This window comes from Phoca vitulina, unplaced genomic scaffold (genome assembly GCF_004348235.1).
Source record: "Phoca vitulina isolate PV1807 unplaced genomic scaffold, GSC_HSeal_1.0 scaffold55, whole genome shotgun sequence".
Lineage (NCBI taxonomy): Eukaryota > Metazoa > Chordata > Mammalia > Carnivora > Phocidae > Phoca > Phoca vitulina.
The window spans coordinates 1,109,056-1,131,999 of record NW_022589758.1 but is presented as its reverse complement, the minus strand read 5'-3'; the positions used below and the strand labels follow the sequence as shown (position 1 = coordinate 1,131,999).

Here is a 22,944-nt window from a genome sequence, read left to right as displayed (position 1 = left end):
ATCTTGCTTGTTATGAAATCAATGGACTGCATAGTTCTCTTTGTATTCTCTTCGGCCATCAAAGCCTTAGGCTTTGGTTTCCATGTGGAGTTAATTTTACTTCTGCTCCTATAAAGCTAAGGAAGCATGGAATTGTTTGTGGATGAAATGCTATCATCTATTTGTTTTAGGTTTCAGAAAATGCATATATAAAACGTCACAAAGAACATAATTTTTTTAATGTGGACCAATGTTTAAGTAGTTATTTAAATATGTAAGGTAGAGACAATTCATGAATTTATCTTTGGTACTTCTGTTGTATCCCTTCCTTGTATCTTTCTTAACCCTCTTCATCCTGATTTCTCGTCTCAGGCATCCAACTTGCTCATTCTCACTATTCTTCATAGGCCTCAAATGTACTGTCAAAATGAAAATTTCATATCAGCTCCTTACATCTTAGTATGAATTTAAGTCAATGGATTCCCTCTTCTAGGGGTATTTGCATTGTAAACCTGAGAGTAGAGGGAAAATCCTCCCTAATGCAACATCAGCAGGAATCTTTCCAGCACCTTTAAAACATCAGAAACTGTCACCTGCTTGGCCTTAAACTTGAATCAGACCTGCAGCTGGGCATTTATTAGCACTAATTACTCCTTGCCTTCTAGTTAAATTGAGTTCAGTGACTCAAGTAAACAGATATGTAGGTGCCAGCCCCCAAATTCTAACAATATTTGAGTCACATATTCATTTGCAAAGTTAGAGCCACTTTTCTTTTCCTTGTTTGTCATTCATTCCTATTACTTAATTTATCTTATCTCTGCCTGCCTTGTTAGACTGGAGCCCTTCCAGGGCAGGACTGTATCTTACTCAGTTCTGGATCTCCAGGCCCAGCACAGTGTCTGGCTCATTGAAAATCCTTCCAGGCAAATAATTAGATTCCTGTAGCTCAAATCTGCCAAGAGCTGTGTTTCTCTAAAATGGCATGCCCAGTTCTCCTACACCAAGGATCTTTCCTCTGATTCCACAGAACACCCACAATGAAGGAAAAATCTAAACCAACCTGCGACAGGACAAACTCTACCCAATCCAAAACAATTGTCAGGGTGTTTCAGAGCTTATAATATGCTACACTGGGAATGAGAGATAGAAGAATTGCCTCTGGATCTAGGTCTGGGGAACATTATATTCTTCATGGTTCTAGAATGGAAAGGCCTTCATAGAACAGAAGGGAAAAAACTTGGTTTTATTTCAGCAGTGCACGATGCTAGGTATTTACTAGAGCAAATGCTACCCAAGGCCCAGGGGGTTAGCTGGAGCCACTGATACCCTGTGCTGCTTTTTATAACACTCCTCCCTAGCACCACGCTCTACATATGTCCCATTTCATCAGGTCACATCAACTTAGGTTGTGCCCAATACTGCATCTTACACCAAACACTTCACCATGTGAAATATTCTGTGTTTCCATAAAATGTTTATTTTTTTATTTTATTATGTTATGTTAGTCACATATATTACATCATTAGTTTTAGATGTAGTGTTCCATGATTCATTGTTTGTGTATAACACCCAGTGCTCCATGCAATACGTGCCCTCTTTAATACCCATCACCAGGCTAACCCATCCCCCCACCCCCCTCCCCTCTAGAACCCTCAGTTTGTTTCCCGGAGTCCATAGTATCTCATGGTTCATCTCCTCCGATTTCCCCCCCTTCATTTTTCCCTTCCTGCTATCTTCTTCCTTTTTTTTTTTTTTAACATATAATGTATTGTTTGTTTCAGAGGTACAGGTCTGTGATTCAACAGTTTTACACAATTCACAGCACTCACCATAGCACATACCCTCCCCAGTGTCCATCACCCAGCCACCCCATCCCTCCCACCCCCCACCACTCCAGCAACCCTCAGTTTGTTTCCTGAGATTAAGAATTCCTCATATCTTAAATGTTTATAAAAATAAAAATAAAGTTCCTTAAAAATCAAGTGGAGGAAGTTTCCTTGTTTTTGTGTAAGCAATGACTTTGCCAATTTTTACAAATGAGCAGCCTCTTTCATTCCACAAGACATCCGGTCTGTCAGCCATCAGCAAACTGTGAAATTACTAGGTTAAGAATGGAATACACGGTACAGACCTAAATTGTATAGAGAGTTGTGAAATGAGGTTTTGATGGTGGTGACTCTACAGACTTTGGAAAATTATTTGCAAGGATACAAGCTGTCCATTTTCTTTTGTAATAAGATTGGAGAGGAAGGGGAACTTCTACAAAGGATCTTTAAAATGTCAGTATTTGTTTAATGTATTAAATATGTCTCATATACAGTACATCATCCTGGATCTTTGGGAGGAGCTACAGCAGGTGCAAAATCCAAATGTCTTGGCTTTAAGGAGCTTACTATTTAGGAAGAACGTTAACTTTAAAATACAGACAGCTGTCATCTCATTTATTGAGCACATACGTTGTGTCGGGTACTGTGGCAAGTATTTTTATATACGCTGTATCAGAGATTGGCAAATTACGGCCAAAGAGCCAAATCTAATTCACTCTCTGTTTTTATAAATAACATTTTACTGAAGCACAGAACACTCAGTCGTTTGAGTATTGTCTATGGCTGCTTATGTGCTACAACGGTAGTGTTGAGTAGTTGTGACAGAGTTGAGACAGTCTGGCCTACACAGCTGAAGTACCTACTGTCTGGACCTTTACAGAAAATATTTGCTGATCTCTATATCATTCATTCTCACAAGAATACTTAGAGATAAATATAGTGTTTCCCATTTTACAATTAGGTAACTGAGGGTTATAGGTGATGTAACTTAGTGGCAAAGTTTGGATTTGATTCTAGATTGTGTGATTCCAAAGATCCATGTTCTTATGCTAAATTCATACAGAAATAGCCAAAATATGAGGTAGGAAGAAATAAGAGCCTTATAGAGTCACAGAGGAACTAGAGTTCAGTAAAGAAAGATACGATTTTGAGGTTGGGGTGATAAAGATTCTGAAGAAGATCACATTTGAATGTAAAAGCAAAAATGGATCTCAAGATTTGTCACTCCCAAGCTCAAGCCCAGGAAAAGTTAAGAGATCAAGGTTACATGTTTTGTTAGAAGCAGATCTGAGATTAGAACCAGTTTTTCACTCACCCAGCCCAAAGTATATTGTCAGTGACCATGCTGAGCCATTCAATGTTTTTGTTTGTGTGGTTACATGTTATAGAATGGCAAAATTATTTGAAATGGAGAATTTTACATTATGCTCAATGATTAATTGAACTAAAGGCCTGTACTTCTTTTATTGAAGCAATCAAAAATACATGTATGTAGGTATTTACATGATATCCACCCCCATCTTACCAAATACATATATATATTTTTTCCAAATATATTTTTTTGTGGAGAATCACACTTCTGAGACCGTGGGAACCTCTGGCATTCTCACCAATTTTAAGATTCAAATGATAATCAAGAGACCACAAAAGTCAAATATTTATATACATCTTACCCTCAGAATCAGGCAGCGCCAGGCCAGGAGAAAAATGGAGAAGTAAACAGGTACAGCCAACAGAAGCTTACCTGATACTGTAGAGTACTTTGCCATTTTTTGAAATTCGAAGCAATTTGTTGTCGGTGGTGACATCATGGAAGTTGGCACCCTTCTCATTGGCAAAGAATAAATCTGGTTTCCAAATGGAGTCCAGCATGGATGGGTCCAAGTCCAGGGAATCATCAGGGTACTCGCTATATGCCAGCCGTGAATCATTCCACTGTTGTCTCAGAAAAATGTTCACTCGGTAGTCCTATAGAAACCCCATGCATAAGAGTTACTTATCATGCAGTCTGGCATAAGAGGTCCATCTACATTTCGCATCACTCTTCTCCCTGATTTAGCACAGTATTGGTGTCTGTATGAACCAGGCTATGTATATCTTGGTCAAAATAAACCACTCTGTTCTATTAGGAGTGGGAACAGAGGGGAGAAAGAAAGAAGGCTCAACCAAACCAGAACACTAATGGAACACATTGAGTTGGTTGAATTTTTTTTATGCTTAAATTTAAATCATTCATCCTGGGAGGAAATAATACTAACTCAAGCTGATTTCTCCATAGAAAAAGGTAACCATGAGTACAGAAGTCAGACTGTGATGGTAGATTTTCAAAACTGATTCATTTTCCAAATCAGAAATAACATGATCTCTATTCTCATACTGCTCAGATGCTCTGGGCAGAAGGAAACCCATTCTGTAATTTTGGTAGTGGAAATCTTATTATAAAATCTGACATGATAGGGCAGTATTTTTTAAATTCATCTACATAAGTATTAAGATGCTTCATGTTGACAAGATAATTCCCTCACACTACTTACTTTTCAAATTCTTAAATATTTTATCATTTCTCTGAGTAGGTTGTATTTATAGTAGTTGACTTGATACTTCATCAATACAGAGATCTTTTTCATGTTTTCCTAATCTGAGCACCTTCTGACAAAGGTGTTCCTCCCTATGGGAGACTCAGGTACATCCTGTCATTCCCACTTGATCTGGGAATTTACTTCTTTGCCAGTAAATCAGCCTGGGGCAGTGACTTCTCTTCTGGGAATTTCTACTCAAAGGTCTTTAGGTTCATGGAAACTGTTGCTTTCCTTGGTAGAGTGGACCCCAAAAGAGGCTTTAACAGTATTCTCTAGTCAAGTGGGACTATAGTTCAGAACTAATAGTTGTTCACTCCTGATACTTATGGTCATTTAGAGTGATACATACTCATACCTTCTTACTCTCTTTCCTTTTCCTTTTTCACCATTTGCTCCATCCCCACATCTTTGTTACCTGGATTTTTGGTCATTGTTTATTTTACTCTAATGGTGACCAACTTATCCTGGTTTACCTGAGAACCTCCCACTTTTAGCCCCCAAAGTCACACATTCAGGGGACCCACTCACTTCTAGACAAAACCAGGATGGTTGGTTACTCTACTAGGTAGAGTGGAGACACCTCAGGGTGGTCAGTTTTGGTTCATTCCCTCAGGGCCAAAAGAAAAAAAAAATAAGTTATAAAGATTAGGGTATATGGAAAAGAGCTTCAATCCAGTTCCTTCTACCTATTACTAAACTATCCAAATTCCTAGGACATTTTTTTCAAATACAGCCATCCTGATTTATCAGGCTGATAGAGTATTTTGGAGATGGCAGTTCTTGGAAATAGTGCCCAATGTAGGCTTAAAGAATGCTAATAAGCAAATAGTTACTAACTTCTGAAAATCAGTCATCAAAACCCAGCTCATTTGGAAAGGTTGATATTAAAAGAAATAACCTTAAGGTTCTCTGTTGTACAGCATAAGAATTTTCTGACTTGGAAAATTTATCAGCTGACTTTTATTTGGGGTTTTACCAGGCATGAATGGCAAATTTTCAAACCTAAGAGGGCACTGTTGTGGGCCCAGTCAGGCTTCCATCCCATCCTGTTTGCTCACTGACTCCTCCAGTGAGTGAATCAAGGGAATAGCAGAACCTCAAAGTTGTTCCCATCATATAGTTTTGGAATTGTTCAAAGGGACCAGAGGATTTTAAGTGGAAAGAGATTACCAGTTCAGTGTTTCATTGGCAACAGGAGTTACTGGAAGCTTTGGAATTGTGTGTGAATAAAGAGTGAGGATGTGTGATATGTAGAAAATCAAAAAAAGGGGCTATTGAAAATACAATAATCCAATTTACATGTAAGTATGAACTAGATACATGAACTGTGAGCTTTCCTTAAGGTTTTCTGAGGGAAAAAATGCAGCTTCTCCGGTGTTTGACATCCACCCCTGTTATATCCCTTTGAGTAAAAGCCAGTTTTCCTTAACAAAATGGTGTGTGTGGGGGTGAGGGGTGGTCTATGAGCTTGTTTCAGTAGGAAGTAGGAGAAAAGAGAATTTCAGAGAATTTCATCCCTTAGAGAATTCTGGAGGTAGAGAAACTCTAAGTATGAGAAGTAATGACAGCTAGACATAATAGAGGTGAATGTGTTAAATATCTTAGGCCATTGGGAAGCCAACTAGGCTCCTGACCCTGTCTAGGAAGCAGTTGTAGGATGGGAAAGGCCAGTGAAGCCAGACAGACAGTACTGGGCAGCGAAATCACTAAGAGAACATCACTGCAATCCTCCCTTGAGCCTGAGAATGATTTAAAGCTGTATATTGAAAGACTCTAGAAAATATTACATGATGACATACAATATGAAAACATTGACCTTTAAAAAAATCAATATAAATTTTCACAACTAATGTACATCTTTTTTTAAAAAGTCTTTCCCATGAGCATTCTTCTCCAGTGTTTCCTGGTTTCCTACTTTGAATTTTATATAAAGAAAATGATAAAATAGATTCTCCCAATATTAGAACTTTAAAAAGAATACTGAATCTATCATATCACATTAGAACCATTAAATGTCTAACATTTAATTTAAAATAAATGAATCCTATTTGTAAGCAAGGATAAGTAGAAAACTTAGAGAAAAAATATAGTTTATGCCACAATGACAGGAATTATATGAAATACAACTTCTGTTAGATCTTTTGGAAGTATCCTTTATATAAATGTATAGGAATTATAATTTTCCATACTTTTGTTTATGATGATACACACTATTCTAAAATAAATAGCAACCCTTAAAACCTTTTAGAAAAGGACACCCAAGGAACTAGAGACATAGACATCCAAGGAAAAGATCTTCTGGGGCTGGACCTCTGTAATTCTCTCAGTTCACTATGATTTTCAATGTAGGATAAAAATTTGACACATGTGATTTCTCTGCGTATCATCTCTGTTTATTTAGAGATAAGTTTATTTCCTCATGATATTCCAAACCACAGGAGATAGTTATATTCTTCTGTAGTTTTTCTTTGTCTTTGTGTTTGCTTCTAGGTTTAATAAAATATTAAAGGCAGAGTAAATATTGAGAGACATGCTTAAATGCAGACTGAATTTTCTTTTACACTGCCTTCTCTCTACAAAGACATATTCTACTTCAAATAAATGTCATATTTCCTTGTATTACAATTTGTTTTCCTATGATTGACTCTCTGGGTATTAGATTAGGTCATGGAAACATTTGAATTTATATACATATATATATATGCAAATATGTATGTATTTTTTCAAATGCTGTGTTTAAGTCATATAATCTTTATTATATTCTTAACACAGGTACTACAAGTACCTACATTCCATACTATTATTTTATATCGAGTTTATTATTTCTAAAGTTTCACTTTTCCTAATACCTTCTAATGCTATGCCCGTGGCACAGATCGTTTCCTTAAATTGAATTATTTTGGTACTATTGTATTTGGTCTAGCATTTATGCACAGAGATTGCCACTCTGTCTCATACATACTCATATTAAATCTTACTGTTACTCTCTTATTATTTTTATATGTATACATTTCTCAATCCAATTATGTTGTAAAGTTATCAACCATAAGGATATGCTTTGTTGATTCCCCACAGTGCCAATGTGGCCCTTTGGTTTTAACCTCTGGCTACACTGCAGTAAAGTTTTCATCCTCCTGAGTCTGTGCTAGCTTTGATATGGGAAGTTAGCCTTGAATTTGGAATTATGGGGAGGGGTGCAGCAACGTAGGAGTCTAATTAATGCAATCAGCATTAGGTCGTGCAAATATCGTCATTGAACGCCATGGTGTAAAGCTGGTACAGTGATTTGGGCTGCTGGAAGATGAATTCAGGCTGTAACATTGCATTTATGATGAATTCAGGCTGTAACATTGCACTGTTAATTTAGAGACCAAGGTCACCTTCTATCTCAGAAAGAAGATGTGGTCCATATATACAATGGAATATTACTCAGCCATCAGAAAAGATGAATACCCAACTTTTACATCAACATGGATGGGACTGGAGGAGATTATGCTAAGTGAAATAAGTCAAGCAGAGAAAATGAATTATCATATGGTTTCACTTATTTGTAGAACATAAGGAATAACATGGAGGACATTAGGAGAAGGAAGGGAAAAATGGGGGGGGGGGAATTGGAGGGAGAGATGAACCATGAGAGACTATGGACTCTGAGAAACAACCAGGGTTTTAGAGGGGAGGGGGGAGGGGGGATTGGTTAGCCCGGTGATGGGTATTAAGGAGGGCACGTACTGCATGGAGCACTGGGTGTTATACGAAAACAATGGATCGTGGAACACTACATCAAAAACTAATGATGTATTGTATGGTGACTAACATAACATAATAAAATTAAAAAATAAATTAAAAAAAAAAGAAAAGGGGGAAAGAAAGAAAAAGAAACGGTAAACTGACATTCTCCAGACAAAATATAAACTGTTTCACCATACATCCCTTACTAGTCTCCTAAGTTGTTTGGAACCACAAAAAGATTATTCTACTGAAATCTCTTAATACAGGGTCAACTAGCAGTGACCATCAACAGATCCTTGTGACTCTTCATGAAGAAAAGTGTGTATTTTAGGGGCGCCTGGGTGGCTCAGTCAGTTAAGCATCTGACTCTTGATCTCAGCTCAGGTCTTGATCCCAGGGTTGTGAGTTCAAGCCCCAGATTGGGCTCCATGCCCTCCACGCCGGGCATGGAGCCTACTTAAAAGAAAAAAGTGTGTATTTTGGAATAATGTATATCATCATAATGATTCATAAAAATTTTCCTTAGATAACACAAATACGTTGTCTTCCAATCACATATATTCAACACTAACACATGAGAGGAGTGAGAGGCAGTATTGGGTCTGTAAGTGAGCCTATACTTTGTGGGCAGGTAGTACCGACAATAATTTAGTGAGATAATATCAAACATAAGAGGGGCAAACTCGATAGCACCAGAAGAAAGTCATCCTGAGTTCTTAAAATGGATAGTCATTGCCTCTTATTTAGAAACAAACAAATACCCAAACTGGATCCTTCAATAATGCTTTCGGGGTTGTAGAGTGAGAATGGAGCATGAGGGAAGAGGGGAAAATCAACCTGTTTAGAAACTCAAAATTCTGAGGCATTCTTGGAAAAATTCATTCCAGAACACAGAGAGAAAGCAAAATTATTATTGCTCCCCAATAGCACTGAGCCATGTCCTCAGTGACCACATACATTACCGTGCAGAAAAACTAAGGGTCTGATGTTCTGACTTCAATTAAAGACAGTTCAGAGAAAAATCTGGTTCTGTTTAACTTTTTTGACCAATTTTCTTTCAGTCAGAATTTGTGAAAATATGGGTCAATTCACAGGTGGTGGACTCTCAAGGTTTGGTTAAGGGAAGTTTGGGCTGCAATGATATTCTGTAACTCAGAGGGTGGATTCCCAGGCAGGGCCCCATGGGTCTAGCAAGATAGACCCTTTCAAGGTGGAGCAACTCTCATATTCTTTTGAGCATCCGCTTAACATCTATTTAAATACTGATGCCTCAGATCCAGGGTTGGCAATCTATGGCCTGCTTTTTGGAGTACAGCCACACCCATTTGCTTACTATTGTTTATGGTTGTTTTCCTGCCCAAAGGGCAGAATTGAGAGTGGTGACAGAGACTGGCAGGCCCTCAAAGTCTTAAGTATTTACTGTCTGGCCTTTTACAGAAAAAAATGTTGGCCAATCCCTACCCTACACGGCATGAGGATTTATTAAGCATGGTAGAGTTTCCAAAAATATTTATTTTAGTTTCACACACAAGCTTTAATTGAAGAAAAGAAAAGATCCTTTTTAAAGGCCAAATGAAGTTTGTCATTCCATCAAAAGCTAAGAAATAAAAGAAGCACAATATGCATCACTGTTCTGACCATGCGATTCAGTCTATCTCAAAAGGCAAGATAGGCAGGCTGTTCATTTTACACTTGAGCAGTGATTTCCAAGTTTTCTCATAGGAAACATGACAAAGGACACCTTAATAAGTGGCCAGGAAGCACCTAAGCAGACCATTTATTAAACACCTTCAGTAGCTATTGAAGACACGGGAAAACAAGGACATCCAGAGTTTCCGTTTTCATCTCCGTGAGTGTTTAGCTTTTTCTCGCATTAATAAACATTGAAAAGGTGCACATTTACATTTTTGATTGAGGGTAAATGCAATGGGGAGATTTAATCAAAGCAACGTAGGAGTCTAATTAATGCAATCAGCATTAGGTCGTGCAAATATCGTCATTGAACGCCATGGTGTAAAGCTGGTACAGTGATTTGGGCTGCTGGAAGATTTGCCCCTCTGTTCTCAGGATAAAACCAAGAGGGGAGAGACAGAAACTGAATGCCAAGCCCGGAGCTGGATTAGTTTTTCTATGTTTACCTTGTCTTGTGAGTCATTTAATAACCCTATCAAAACTATCTTAGGGCGCCTGGGTGGCTCAGTCGGTTAAGCGACTGCCTTCGGCTCAGGTCATGATCCTGGAGTCCCGGGATCGAGTCCCGCATCAGGCTCCCTGCTCAGCGGGGAGTCTGCTTCTCCCTCTGACCCTCCTCCCTCTCGTGCTCTCTGTCTCTCATTCTCTCTCTCGCAAATAAATAAATAAAATCTTTAAAAAAAAAAAAAACTATCTTATTTGAGGGGTGCCTGGGTAGCTCAGTCATTAAACGTCTGCCTTCGGCTCAGGTCATGAGCCCAGGGTCCTGGGATCGAGCCCCGCGTCCGGCTCCCTGCTTGGTGGGAAGCCTGCTTCTCCCTCTCCCACTCCCCCTGCTTGTGTTCCTTCTCTTGCCGTGTCTCTCTCTGTCAAATAAATAAATAAAATCTTCAAGAAAAAAAACCTATCTTATTTGAGTAAAATTCTTAATTCACTACATCCTGTCAAAGCACCAGAAGTCTCATTTCTGGACAATGCTGTGTCAGTAATATTAAAATGGGTAGTAGAGTTGCATTATGTCTAATTTTGCCAGTGAAAAGGAATGGTAAAAGGTAAATAACTTTTTTTAGCTCAAGGACACCAAAAAGTACAGTAATTGGTTAAACACAATCTTAGTAGCCTAAAAGAGAAAATTTATAAAGACAAGGGAACACAATTTTTTACTTCTCAATGGCATTATGCTCATTATTTCACTTGAGTGTTTCTAGGACATCAGCCACCATAGTACTTAGTCAAGCTCAACTGTATTTTATTTTGACTTCATGCAATAATATGACTGTATACTTTACATAATCATGAAAATTAGCCAATTGATTTAAGAGTTAAAATAAATAGTATGAGGACCGAGAAGAAATTTCACCCAAAAGTCAGTCTCCACACTATTGCCTAGTACTGTAAGGCTATTGATCTAATAGGCCATGTTACAGGCAACACCATCACCATGACATTTAGAAGGAATATTGGTGGATTTTATAGTATCTGAAATCTTTTTCATGTACACGAGACATGTTTGCACATACATTATGATGAGCTTATAATTAGTTTTATGTTTATTGGGTTTTTTTGGGGGGGGGGCGAGGGAGCCATGCATGTGATGTAATTGCTATGAACTTGGGACTACTTTCTTTTGCCAACAAGATTGTGTGTGTGTGTGTGTGTGTGTGTTTATTGTAAGGTCAGCCCCTTTGGCATATACCTTAAATGTAACATATCTGAGGCTTGACTGTGTTAAAACTTTCATTATATGAAAAAGACTGGCTATAAAATATATCTCCTGAACTTTGAAATTTATATTTCTGAAACATTAGAGATACAAATATTTAAATATCCTTAACGTTACACTGTTTATTACTGATAATTCTACCTAAATCCAACCAAACAACAAGTGTTTCCAAAATTTCTTTGGCATGATGGATAAAATATTATTGAATTTGAAGTAATGAACATTTGACTAATGACTTTCTAAAGTGAAAGTGTATAAATAATCACTTTCTAGAGGTAAATGAACATGGAAATTGGCATTCAGTAAATGTCCCACAATATAAAACAGTGCTTCTTCGATCCCATATCCCATTCCTTCACACGATGGCTTCAATGCTCAGTCCCACTCACCATTGTAGTTTCTGCTATTGACCCAAAGCTGTTGATAAATATGTTGCAGGTAACATTTACAGGAGGCCCTGCAAGTTGAACAATAAATAGAAAATTTGACAGGTTGTGTTCATGGCATAATCAAGTCATGTTTTTCTCTTGCCAGTGGCATTGTAGCACTTACCATGGTGGTTTCTGTGACTGATCCAAAACTGTTGATAAAAATATTGCAAGTAACGTTTACTGGAGGACCTGCAGAATGCAATAAGAATATTGCGATAGACATTGAAGCAAAAATACAGCTCCATCAACATCTGTGCAAATGACTAGAAATGTAAACTAAATTAAAATGATGGTGAGATTGCAAAAAAACAAAAAAAATGAAAAACAAAAATGCTTTACCCAGAGGTTCAGAGTGATAACATTTCCACTAGTATTTCAAATAATGACAGTTAAGCAATGATAGCTTACCAGCAGAGTTTTGGATTTAGAAAATATAAGCTGGAGACTATTAAACTGAATTCACTGTCAGTAGTTGCTATCAAAATAGCCTTTTGGGTGGGTGGTTTTCTTCCACCTGAGGCTCATCAACATTGTAGACACCAACAGTGGGTGCCCCACGGTGTTGAAACAGCCCGGGCCATGAGTCCAAATGGAGCTGCATTTTGAACTGTGGGTGAGTCAGAAATATCCACTTCCTTTTCTATGACTCCCTTTAAATCAGTGGGTCTAACTGATTCTCTTCTTTATATCCCCATTCATTCTTTATATCCTCTGACCCCCCAATGAAAACTGATGTACAGAAACACAAAACCAAAGAAAATGAGCTGATTTTAAGGAAGAAACTCAGAAATGTCACTTAACGCCCAGATTGTAAAGCAAGGGTTATTAATTCTCAATGTGCTTTCAATAGAGAACCCACTTTTTTCTCCAGAGACCCAGGGGCTAGCTCTCTTTTTCTCTTGCTCTTGGTCTCCCACCCAAGCACTAATCAGGCCCTTTTCTGCTTAGTGTCTGCGATCAGAAAACAACAGGTGTGTTCAGGGGGGTATGGCCACAGGCCCTTTGCCCTTCGATGATAGGTATCATTGTCTAATGATTTCCAGTTTCATGTTGTTCTGGGGAATATATTTATTGCCCTCATGTAGTTACCCCCTAGTGCTTTCTGGGATAAGAACACACTGCCATGAACCATCTATTCACTTGCTGATTTCCCCGGTGGAAAATTGTTTCTCTTCACTCAACATGGTCTCAGCAACCTAGTGCAGGCTACACTCCAGTTGGTTCTGTACCCAACAAGCCACTAGGATCTAAGTGAGGAGGAGTTTAGGTTGAGGTGGGTTCTCCAACCCTGTCCTTTGAGGAAAGGAAACTGAGGCTGAACAGCAATTTAAGTCTCCAGGCAAGAACCTTCAGTGAAAGAGATGTGTTGAGCTTTTTTCTTTAACATAACTAACTTTTGTTTTTTTAATGAAAAACAGTTGTGTTTATTTTTTTTAATGTTTGTAGGTATAGAATCACAGGCACCACCCCCCCATTACCAAAGCATTTTTCAGCCTATGTCTTTGAGATATTCCAAGCCTTATTGTTCCTCCCTTTCCCTCATATTTTAGCATCTGCCAAGATGACCTCCTCTCCAGGGTCAATTTCTACTCTGCTTTATCTATTTTTCTCTTTTGGTTACTCAAAACAAAACAAAAATGACTTTCTTCCTTGGCCATAAAATTCTATTCTATAACAAATATATTTTTCTGCTAATAAGAAATAAATTAAGACAAGGTAGAAACAAGCCATAAGAAATCGTGTATGTTTGCTTTTTTTTCTTCTCTTCACAATAAAATATTGCATTTTAAATAGCCCAACTCAGGATGGAAAACTTTCACGAATTTTAATATACAAGATAGATAAGAAAATGAATGATGATTGGATAAAGAAACAGGAAAAAGAGAAATGTCATCTTAACAAGAAGAATTTGAAAATTCAAATATAGATTGTCTTCCACTGCACATTATCCATTTGTCTGGCCTCCCCGATTGGCTTGCAAGCATTTAGGAGGCTGGATCATACCATCGTATATTTATTTTTATCCTGCCGTGTAAATGGAAGTGTGAGTGTATTGCTGGAACTCAAGATATTTTTTAAGCTACCACATACTGTATTAGGCACATTTTATTTATTTATTTATTTATTTTATATTTTTATTTATTTATTTGAGAGAGAGAATGAGAGAGAGAGAGAGAGCATGAGAGGGGGAGGGTCAGAGGAAGAAGCAGACTCCCTGCCAAGCAGGGAGCCCGATGTGGGACTCGATCCCGGGACTCCAGGATCATGACCTGAGCCGAAGGCAGTCGCTTAACCAACTGAGCCACCCAGGCGTCCCAATTAGGCACATTTTAAAAAGTATCTAGTTTAATGCTCAAAAAAGAGGAATTGTTTTACCGCACCAGCACATGTTTTCAGATGAGGAAACTGGGGGTGAGACAGGTTAAGTAACTTGCTTAGAGTCCTGCCACAGTAATTAGAAAAGCTGACCCTCCATGCCTTATCATTCGGATTCCCAAAAACCTAAACTTTCAACCACTTTGCTGCACTGCATTCATTACAGGATAACCTCTCTCCCTCCTGACCTGCCAACCCCGGTGCTTTCCACTGCTTTGTATATTTCTGGGATAATTTGATACTTTATATCTGACCTCTTCAATCTTCGGCATTGTCTCAAGTTTCATTTGCATTTGGATATAAAATCTTGGAAAAAAGAAAAGGCAGTTTTTTGATGAGGGATTAGCACATGCATATATTAAGAGTTGATTTATATTAAACCCTTGCTGTGTGCCAGTGAGTGCCTTATTAATTCTTCAGTAAGTAGGTGCTACCATGTCCCCCATTTTATAGATGAGGAAGCCGAGACACAAGGGTAGTTAATTAATTTTCCCAAGGTCGAAGAGGTTGTAAGAGGCAGAAATTGCCTAACTTTAGGGACACTTTTCTTAACTGCAGGGGTGAAATGTCTGAAGCCAATGGAATTATGTTAATGAGAGAAGCTACTGGAACTTGGCCTACAAGTTCTTTGAGTTAAATGATAGAACTGTTTTTCACTTTTGTTATCCTGATATATGCCAGCACAACCTTTCATCTGTATTTTATTTTATTTTTTTAAAGATTTTATTTATTCATTTGAGACATGTATTTTAGCCCAGTAATCTGCTAAGGTGTTCTAATTAACAAGGACACATTCTTAGATGTGATCACCAGTGAATGAACGTGTTCTATAAACTGTAGAAAGAAATAGTTAACACTAGTTAACCTCATGTAATTGGTTTTATCAGCAAAGTTATGATATTCCAAAGAGAACTGGATAGGAAAAAGAATTATGTAGACATCTAATCTCTCATATCACTGTTTATCCCCTTTCTTTCTAAACCTCTCTCACATTTTCTTTCTTTCTAAACCTCTCTCACATTTTCCCTCTCTCCCTCCCTCTTTCGCTTTCTTTATCACTCTCTCTCTTCCTTTATTTTTTGTCTTATTCTTTTTTATTATTTGAGCGTAGGTGACACACAATGTCCTATTTGTTGCAGGAATACACAGTAGCTATTTGACAAGTTTAAACACTATGCTATGCTCACAAGTATAGCTATCATCTATCACCAAACATTGTTATTTATAATATTATTGACTGTATTCCTTATGCCGTGCTTTTTATTTCCGTGATTTATTCATTTCATAACTGGAAGTCTGTATCTTCCCCTCCCTTCACCCATTTTGCCTATCTCCCACACCCTTTGGCAAACATTAGTTTGTTCTCTATGTTTACAGGGCTGATTCTGCTTTTTGTTTGTTTATTCATTTTTTTTAAGATTCCACATATGAGTGAAATCATGTAGTATTTGTCTTTCTCAGTCTGACTTATTTCACTTAGTATAATACCCTCTAGGTCCATCCATGTTGTCGCAGATTGTACAATCTCATCCTTTTTTAATGGCTGCATGATATTTCTCTCTCTCTTTCTGTGTGTGTGTGTGTGTGTGTGTATGTGTGTGTGTGTGTGTGTGTGTATACCACATCTTCCTTATCCGTCCGTCTATCGATGGACTCTTAGGTTGCTTCTATATCTTGGCTATTGTAAATAATGCTGCCATAAACATAGGGGTGCATATATCCTTTCAAATTAATGTTTTCATTTTCTTTGGGTAAATACCCAGTAGTGGAATTATTGGATCTTATGGTAATTCTCTTTTTAAGTTTGTGAGGAACCTCCATATTGTTTTGCACAGTGGCTGTACCAATTTGCATTCCCACCAACAGTGTATGAGGGTTCCTTTTTTTCCCACATCCTCAACAACACTTGTTATTTCTTGTCTTTTTTATTTTAGTCATTCTCACAGGTGTAAGGTAATATTTCATTGTGGTTTTGATTTTCATTTCCCTGATGATTAGTGATGTTGAGCACTTTATTATCATGTGTCTGTTGGCCATCTGGATGTCTTCTTTGGAAAAATGTCTGTTCAGGTCCTCTGCCCATTTTTTAATTGGGTTGTTTGTTTTTATGGTGTTCAGTTGTATAAATTCTCTATATATTTTGGATATTAACCCCTTATTGGACATACCATTTGCAAATATCTTCTCCCATTCAGTAGGTTGCCGTTCTGTTTTATTGATGGTTTCCTTCATAGTGCAAAAGCTTTTCATTTTGATGTAGTCCTAATAGCTTATTTTTGCTTTTGTTTCCCTTGCTTTAGGAGACGTATCTAGAAAAATGTTGCTACAGCTGATGTCAAAGAAATGACTATCTCTTCTAGGATTTTTATGGTTTCAGGTCTCACATTTAGGTCTTTAACCCATTTTGAGTCTATATTTGTGGATGGTGTTAGAAAGTGGTCTGGTTTCATTCTTTTTCATGTAGCTGTCCAGTTTGCCCAGCACCATTTATTGAAGAGACTTCCTTTTCCTCGTATATTCTTGCCTCCTTTGTCATATATTAATTGACTATATAAGTGTGGGTTTATTTCTGGGCTCTATTCTGTTCCATTGATCTATGTGTATCTATTTTTGTGCCCATACCATACTGTTTTTATTACTACAGCTTTGTAGTATATCATGAAATCTGGAATTGTGCTACCTCCAGTTTTGTTCTTCTTTCTCAAGATTGCTTTGACCATTTGGGATCTTTCGTGGTTCCATACAAATTTTAGTATTATTTGTTCTAGTTTTGTGAGAAATGTTGTTGGTATTTTGATAGGGATTGCATTGATTCTTTTTGCCTTATTCTTTTGAGAGAGTGATCTTGTCATAACTCAAGTATATAATTCAAATATAAATGGAGGTAGATTTGGTATATGGTAAATAGATTTCAAATACTTTCAGTAGTTGGAAGAAACGCTCCCTTCCTGACCCCTAGCACAAAGATGACAAGCCCCATCCTATACTGATCTTTGTTGCTATATATCACTCTCTCAGATTATCTTCTTTGGAGTAAGGCAAATAAATATTTGTCTTGGTGGCCCAAGTGAAACTACAGTGATGCTACTTGGGAGGAATAACAGAGTTATCCATGATTGTCTATTAACATCTTCATTTTTGGATCATTTGATCAAATTGGCTGTAAGAAGGAAGAGTATTACAATTAATAATGCATCCAACTATTTTATCCCTTGCTACTCAAACTGTAGTGGGAAGATCAGCAGAATCAGCACCACCTGGGAGCTTGTTGGAAATGCACACTCTCTAGCCCCATTTGAGTCCTGCTGAAGTGGTTTGCACTTTAATAAGGGAGAATTGTTCCTACAGTTAATTTCTTCTCCCTTTCAAAATCAAGATCACTTGTACTTTATTTCAGTTTTTCATGAGTGTTCCTTGAAATCTTAACTGTAGTCCATTAATAAAACTACTAAGGTCAGACAAGTTTGGAAAACACTGTTGGATAAGGTTAGACAAGTTTCTTTAATATAGGTTTCTCCAAATTTGGGCAACCATTAACTACTATCTATTTCCAAAATTTTTCTTTCACTTCAAACAAACAGAAACTTTATAACCATTAAACGATAACTCCCCATTCTCCTCTCTCTCCAGCCACTGGTAACTTCTTATCTACTTTCTGTCTCTATGAATTTGTCTATTGAAGGTATTTCATTTAAGTGGAATCATATAATATTTGTCCTTTGTATCTGGCTTCATTCACTTAGCATAATGCTTTTAAAGTTCATTTATGTTGTAGCATGTACCACAACTTCTTTCCTTTTTATGACTATATAATCATTGTATATATATACTAAATTTTATTTATTCATCTGTTAATGGAAACTTGGATTTTTTTCACCCTTTGGCTATTGTGAGTAATGCTGCAATGAAGTGTTTGACTTCCTACTTTCAATTCCTTTGGATATATACCCAGGAGTGGAATTACTGGGTCATACGCTAATTCTGTGTTTAACTTTTTAAGGAATTATCATACTGTTTTCTACAGTGGCTACACTATTTCACATTGCCACAAGCAATGTTTGAGTGTTCCGATTTCTCCATATCTTTGCCAACACTTATTTTCTGTGTTTTGTTCAATGTCATCTAAGTAGGTGTGAGGGGATATCTTATTGTGGTTTTGATTTTCATTTCCCTAATGACTAATGACATTGAACATCTTTTCTTATGATTAGTGGCTATCATTTTGGAGACAGGTCTATTCAAGTCCTTTGCCCATTTTTGTATTGGGTGGGTTGTCTTTCTATTGTTGAGTTGCAGGAGTTCTTTATATATTGTGGATACTAAACCCTGATCAGATATATGATTTGCAAATATTTTCTCTCATTCAGTAGGTTGTCGCTACTCTTTCTTGATAATGTGTCTTGGTGCACAACAGTTTTTAGTTTTGGTGAAGTCCAACTTACCTATTTTTTCTTTTGTTGCTTCTGTTTTAGTGTCATCAAAAAACATCAATGGCCAAATCCATGGTCATGAAGATTTACCCCTGTTTTCTTTTAACAGTTTAATGATTTCAGCTCTTATATTTAGGCTATTGATTCATTTTGAGATAATTTTTGTATGTGGTGTGCAATAGAGGTCCAACTTCATTCTTTTGCATTGTGGAAATCTATTTGGGTATTATGCTAAATGAAATAAATCAGATAGAGAAGGACAAATACCATATGATTTCATTTATATGTGGAATCTAAAAAAAAATTAACAAAAACCACACTCTTCAAAACAAACAGTTGAATTTGTTTTGCTAATAACAATTTTTTTTATTAGAGAAAGTGGGAGAGCATGCATGCGAGTGGGGGGGGCAATAGGAGAGGGAGAGAATTTAAGCAGGCTCCATGCCCAGTGTGTAGCCCAATGTGGGGCTCAGTCCCACGACCCTGAGATCATGACCTCAGCTGAGATCAGGAGTCGGACACTTAACCAACTGAGCCACCCAAGTGCCCTTTTTTTTTTGCTAATTTTTTTTGAGGATTTTTGCATCTATATTCATGAAGGATATCGGTCTGTGATTTTCTTTTCTTGTGGTGTCTTTTTCTGGCTTTGCTATCAGGGTAATGTTGGCCTTACAGAACAAGTTTGGAAGTGTTCTTTCCCTTTTTTTAATTCGTGGAAGAGTTTGAGAAGTATTGGTGTTAATTTTTCTTTAAATGTTTGGAAGAGTTCACCAGAAAAGCCATCTGATCCTGAATTTTTCTTTGTTGGAAGGTTTTAGATTACTCATTCACTCTCTTGTTATAGTCTGTTGAGATTTTCTATTTCATCTTAAGCCAGTTTAGGTAATTTTTGTGTTTCTAGGTATTTGTCCATTCCATCTAGGTTATCTAATTTGTTTATAATCTTCTCTGATAATTCTTTTTATTTCTGCAAGATCAGTAGTAATATTCCCACTTTTATTTCTGATTTTAATTATTGGAGTCCTCTCTTTTTTCTTTGACAGTCTACCTAAGGTCTGTAATTTTTGTTGATATTTTAAAAGAACCAACTTTTGGTCTTGTTGATTCTCTAATTGCTTTTCTATTTTTTTCTCTACTCTATTATTTACTTTTTTGAAGAGCTTTGGGTTTATTTTGCCCTTCTTTTTCTAGTTCCTCAAGATATAGGATTATGTTATTGATTTAAGATCTTTCCTTTTTTTTAATGCAGTCATTTACATTATAAATTTCCCTCTGAGCACTGCCTTCACTGCATCCCATAAGTTTTAGTATGTTGTGTTTTTGTTTTCATTCATTTCTAATTTCCCTTGTGATTTCTTCTTTGACCCATTGGTTGTTTGAGTGTGTTAATTTCGAAATATTTGTGATTTTTCTGGTTTTCCTTTTATTATTGTTTTTTAGCTTCATTGCACTATGGTTGGAAGAGATAACTTTTATGATATTAATCTTTTAAAATTCATTAAGGTTTATTTTGTGGTTCAATGTAAAGTCTATCCTGGAGAATGTTCCATGTGCACTTGAGAAGAATGTGAATTATCATATAGTTTCACTCAAATGTGGAACATAAGAAACAGTAAAGAGGACCATAAGGGAAGGGAGGGAAAACTAATGGGAAGAAATCAGAGAGGGAGACAAACCATGAGAGACTCTTAACTATGGGAAACAAACTGAAGTTTGCTGAAGGGGAGGTAGGTGGGGGATGGGGTAACTGGGTGATGGGCATTAAGGAGGACACAAGATGTGATGAGCACTGGGTGTTATATGCAACTGATGAATTGTTGAACACTACATCTGAAACTAATGTATTATGTGGTGGCTAATTGAAGCAAAGGAAGGAAAGAAGAAAAGAAAGAAAGAAAGAAAGAAAGAAAGAAAGAAAGAAAGAAAGAAAGAAAGAAAGAAAGAAAGAAAGAAAGAAAAAGAAAGAAAGAAAGGAAAGGAAAGAAAAAGAGAGAAGAAAAGAAAAGAAAAAGAGAGAAGAAAAGAAAAAAAAGAAAAGAAAGAAGAGAATTCTACTGTTGCTGGCTGGAGCATTCTATATATGTTTGTTAGGTGTAGTTGATTTATAGTGTTGTTCACATCCTCTATTTCTTTACTGATCTCTGTATAGATGCTCTATCCATTATTGAAAATGGTATATTAAAGTCTCCAATTATTATTATAGAAGTATTATTTCTCCCATCATTTCTGTCAAGGTTTTCTTCATGTATTTTGGGGCTCCATTATTTGGTGCATTTACTTTTAGAATTGTTATATCATCTTGATTATTTGACCCTTTTACCAATATATAATGTCAATCTTTGTCTCTTTTAAGAGATTTTTACTTATAGTATATTTTGTCTGATGTTAGTATAACTATCTCAGTTCTCTTTTGGTTACTATTTACATAGAATATCTTTTTCTATCTTTTCACTGTCAATCTACTTGTATCTTTGGATCTAAAGTGAGTCTCTTGTAAATAGCATATAGTTGCATCATATTTTGTTTTATCCATTCTTACAGTCTATGTCTTTTGATTGAGGAGTTTAGTCCATTTACAGTAAAAGTAATTACTGATAAGGAATGACTTACATCTGCCATTTGATGTTTGATCTCTATATATCTTACAGCTTTTTTGTCCCTCATTTCCTCTATTACTACCCTCTTTTGTGTTTAGCTGACTTCTTTGCAGTGAATCATTTTGATTTTCTTTTATTTCTTTTTCATATACTTCTTAAATATTTTCTTTGTGGTTACCATGGGGATGACATTTAACACCCTAAATTTATAATTTAGTATGAATTTATACCAACTTAACTTCAGTAACATACAGAAACTCTACTGCTATACAGATCCATCCTCCTCCCTTTATGTGCCATTGTCACAAATTACATCTTTATTCATTGTGTGCCCAATAGCATAGATTAACAAATTGTAAATGCATTTGTCTCTTAAATCCTGGAGGAGATAAAAAGTGGAGTTATAAACCAAAACTACCATAATACTGTTTTATATTTGCCCATGTATTTACCTTTGCCAGAAATTTTTATTTCTTCATTAGGTTTTGAGTTACTGTCTAGTGCCCTTTCATTTCAACCTGAAGGACTCCCTTTATCTCTTCTTGTAAGGGTCTGTGGTTGTAATGAACTCTTACAGCTTTTGTTTATCTATAAATGTCTTTATTTCTTCTTTATCTGTGAAAGACAGTTTTGCTGGATATCAGGTCCCAAGCTCCCAGTTAACTTTTTTTTTTCCTTCCAGTACTTAAAATATATCATTCCATTTCCTTCTGGCCTACAAGGTCTCACTGAAAAATAAGCTAATAATCTTATTGAGAATCCCATGTAAATAATGAGTTGTTTTTCTCTTGCTGTTTTAAAAATCCTCTCATTGTCTCTGGCTTTCAACAGTTTGACTATAAATGTTCTCAATAGTGTGGGTCTCTTTAGGTTTTCCTACTTGGAGTTCATTGAGGTGTTTGGATTTGTAGGTTTATGTTTTCATCAAGTTTGGGGAGCCATTATTTATTTAAATGCTCTATTCATATATTCAAATATTCTTCCCACCTCTTCCTTTCTCTCTTCTCCTTCTTGAACTCCCAGAATGTATAGGGTGGTCCATTTGGTGGTATCCCATTGGTGAACTTGAGTAAAATGTGTATTGTATTGTTGGGCAGAGCATCTGTTCAGTTTTATTCATTCTTTATCCTTTATGCCCCTCAGACTCAGTAATTCAATTGCCCCATCTTCAAGTTTACTGATTCTTTCTTCTTCCTGCTTAAATCTATTGTTGAACTCCTCTAGTGAATTCTCCATTCCTGTTACCATACTTTTCAGCTCCAGAATTTCTGTGTGGTTCTTCTTTATATTTTCTATCTCTTTATTGATAGTCTCATTTTATTCATGCATCACTTTTCTGATTTCTTTTCATTCTTTGTTTTTATTTTCCTTTAGACCTTTAAGCATATTTAAGATAGTTATTTTAAAGGCTTTGTTTAGTAATGTGTGGACCTCCTCAGTGACAATTTCTGTTAATTTATTTTGTTCCTTTGAATGGACCATACTTTCCTGTTACTTTGTATGCTTTGTAATTTTTGTTGATAATTGGACATTTGAATATTATAATGTGATAACTCTGGAAATCAGATTCTCTCCCTTC

The 22,944-nt window shown here is 36.6% G+C and overlaps 1 protein-coding gene across 4 annotated transcripts in view; it reads right to left on the bottom strand.

Annotated features, from left to right (window-relative positions):
- The window catches only part of GLRA2 (glycine receptor alpha 2), a 176,201-nt gene that overhangs the window by 120,083 nt on the left and 33,174 nt on the right, over nt 1–22,944 (bottom strand). For 2 of the 4 annotated variants that reach the window (XM_032389609.1, XM_032389608.1), the window contains 2 exons: nt 12,084–12,151; nt 3,550–3,773 (listed from right to left, as the gene is read on the bottom strand). In XM_032389609.1, the coding sequence (XP_032245500.1) occupies nt 3,550–3,773; nt 12,084–12,151 (292 nt within the window). Of the gene's footprint in view, nt 1–3,549; nt 3,774–11,920; nt 11,989–12,083; nt 12,152–22,944 lie in introns of all 4 variants that reach the window. The other 2 variants (XM_032389610.1, XM_032389611.1) reach the window with 2 other exon arrangements.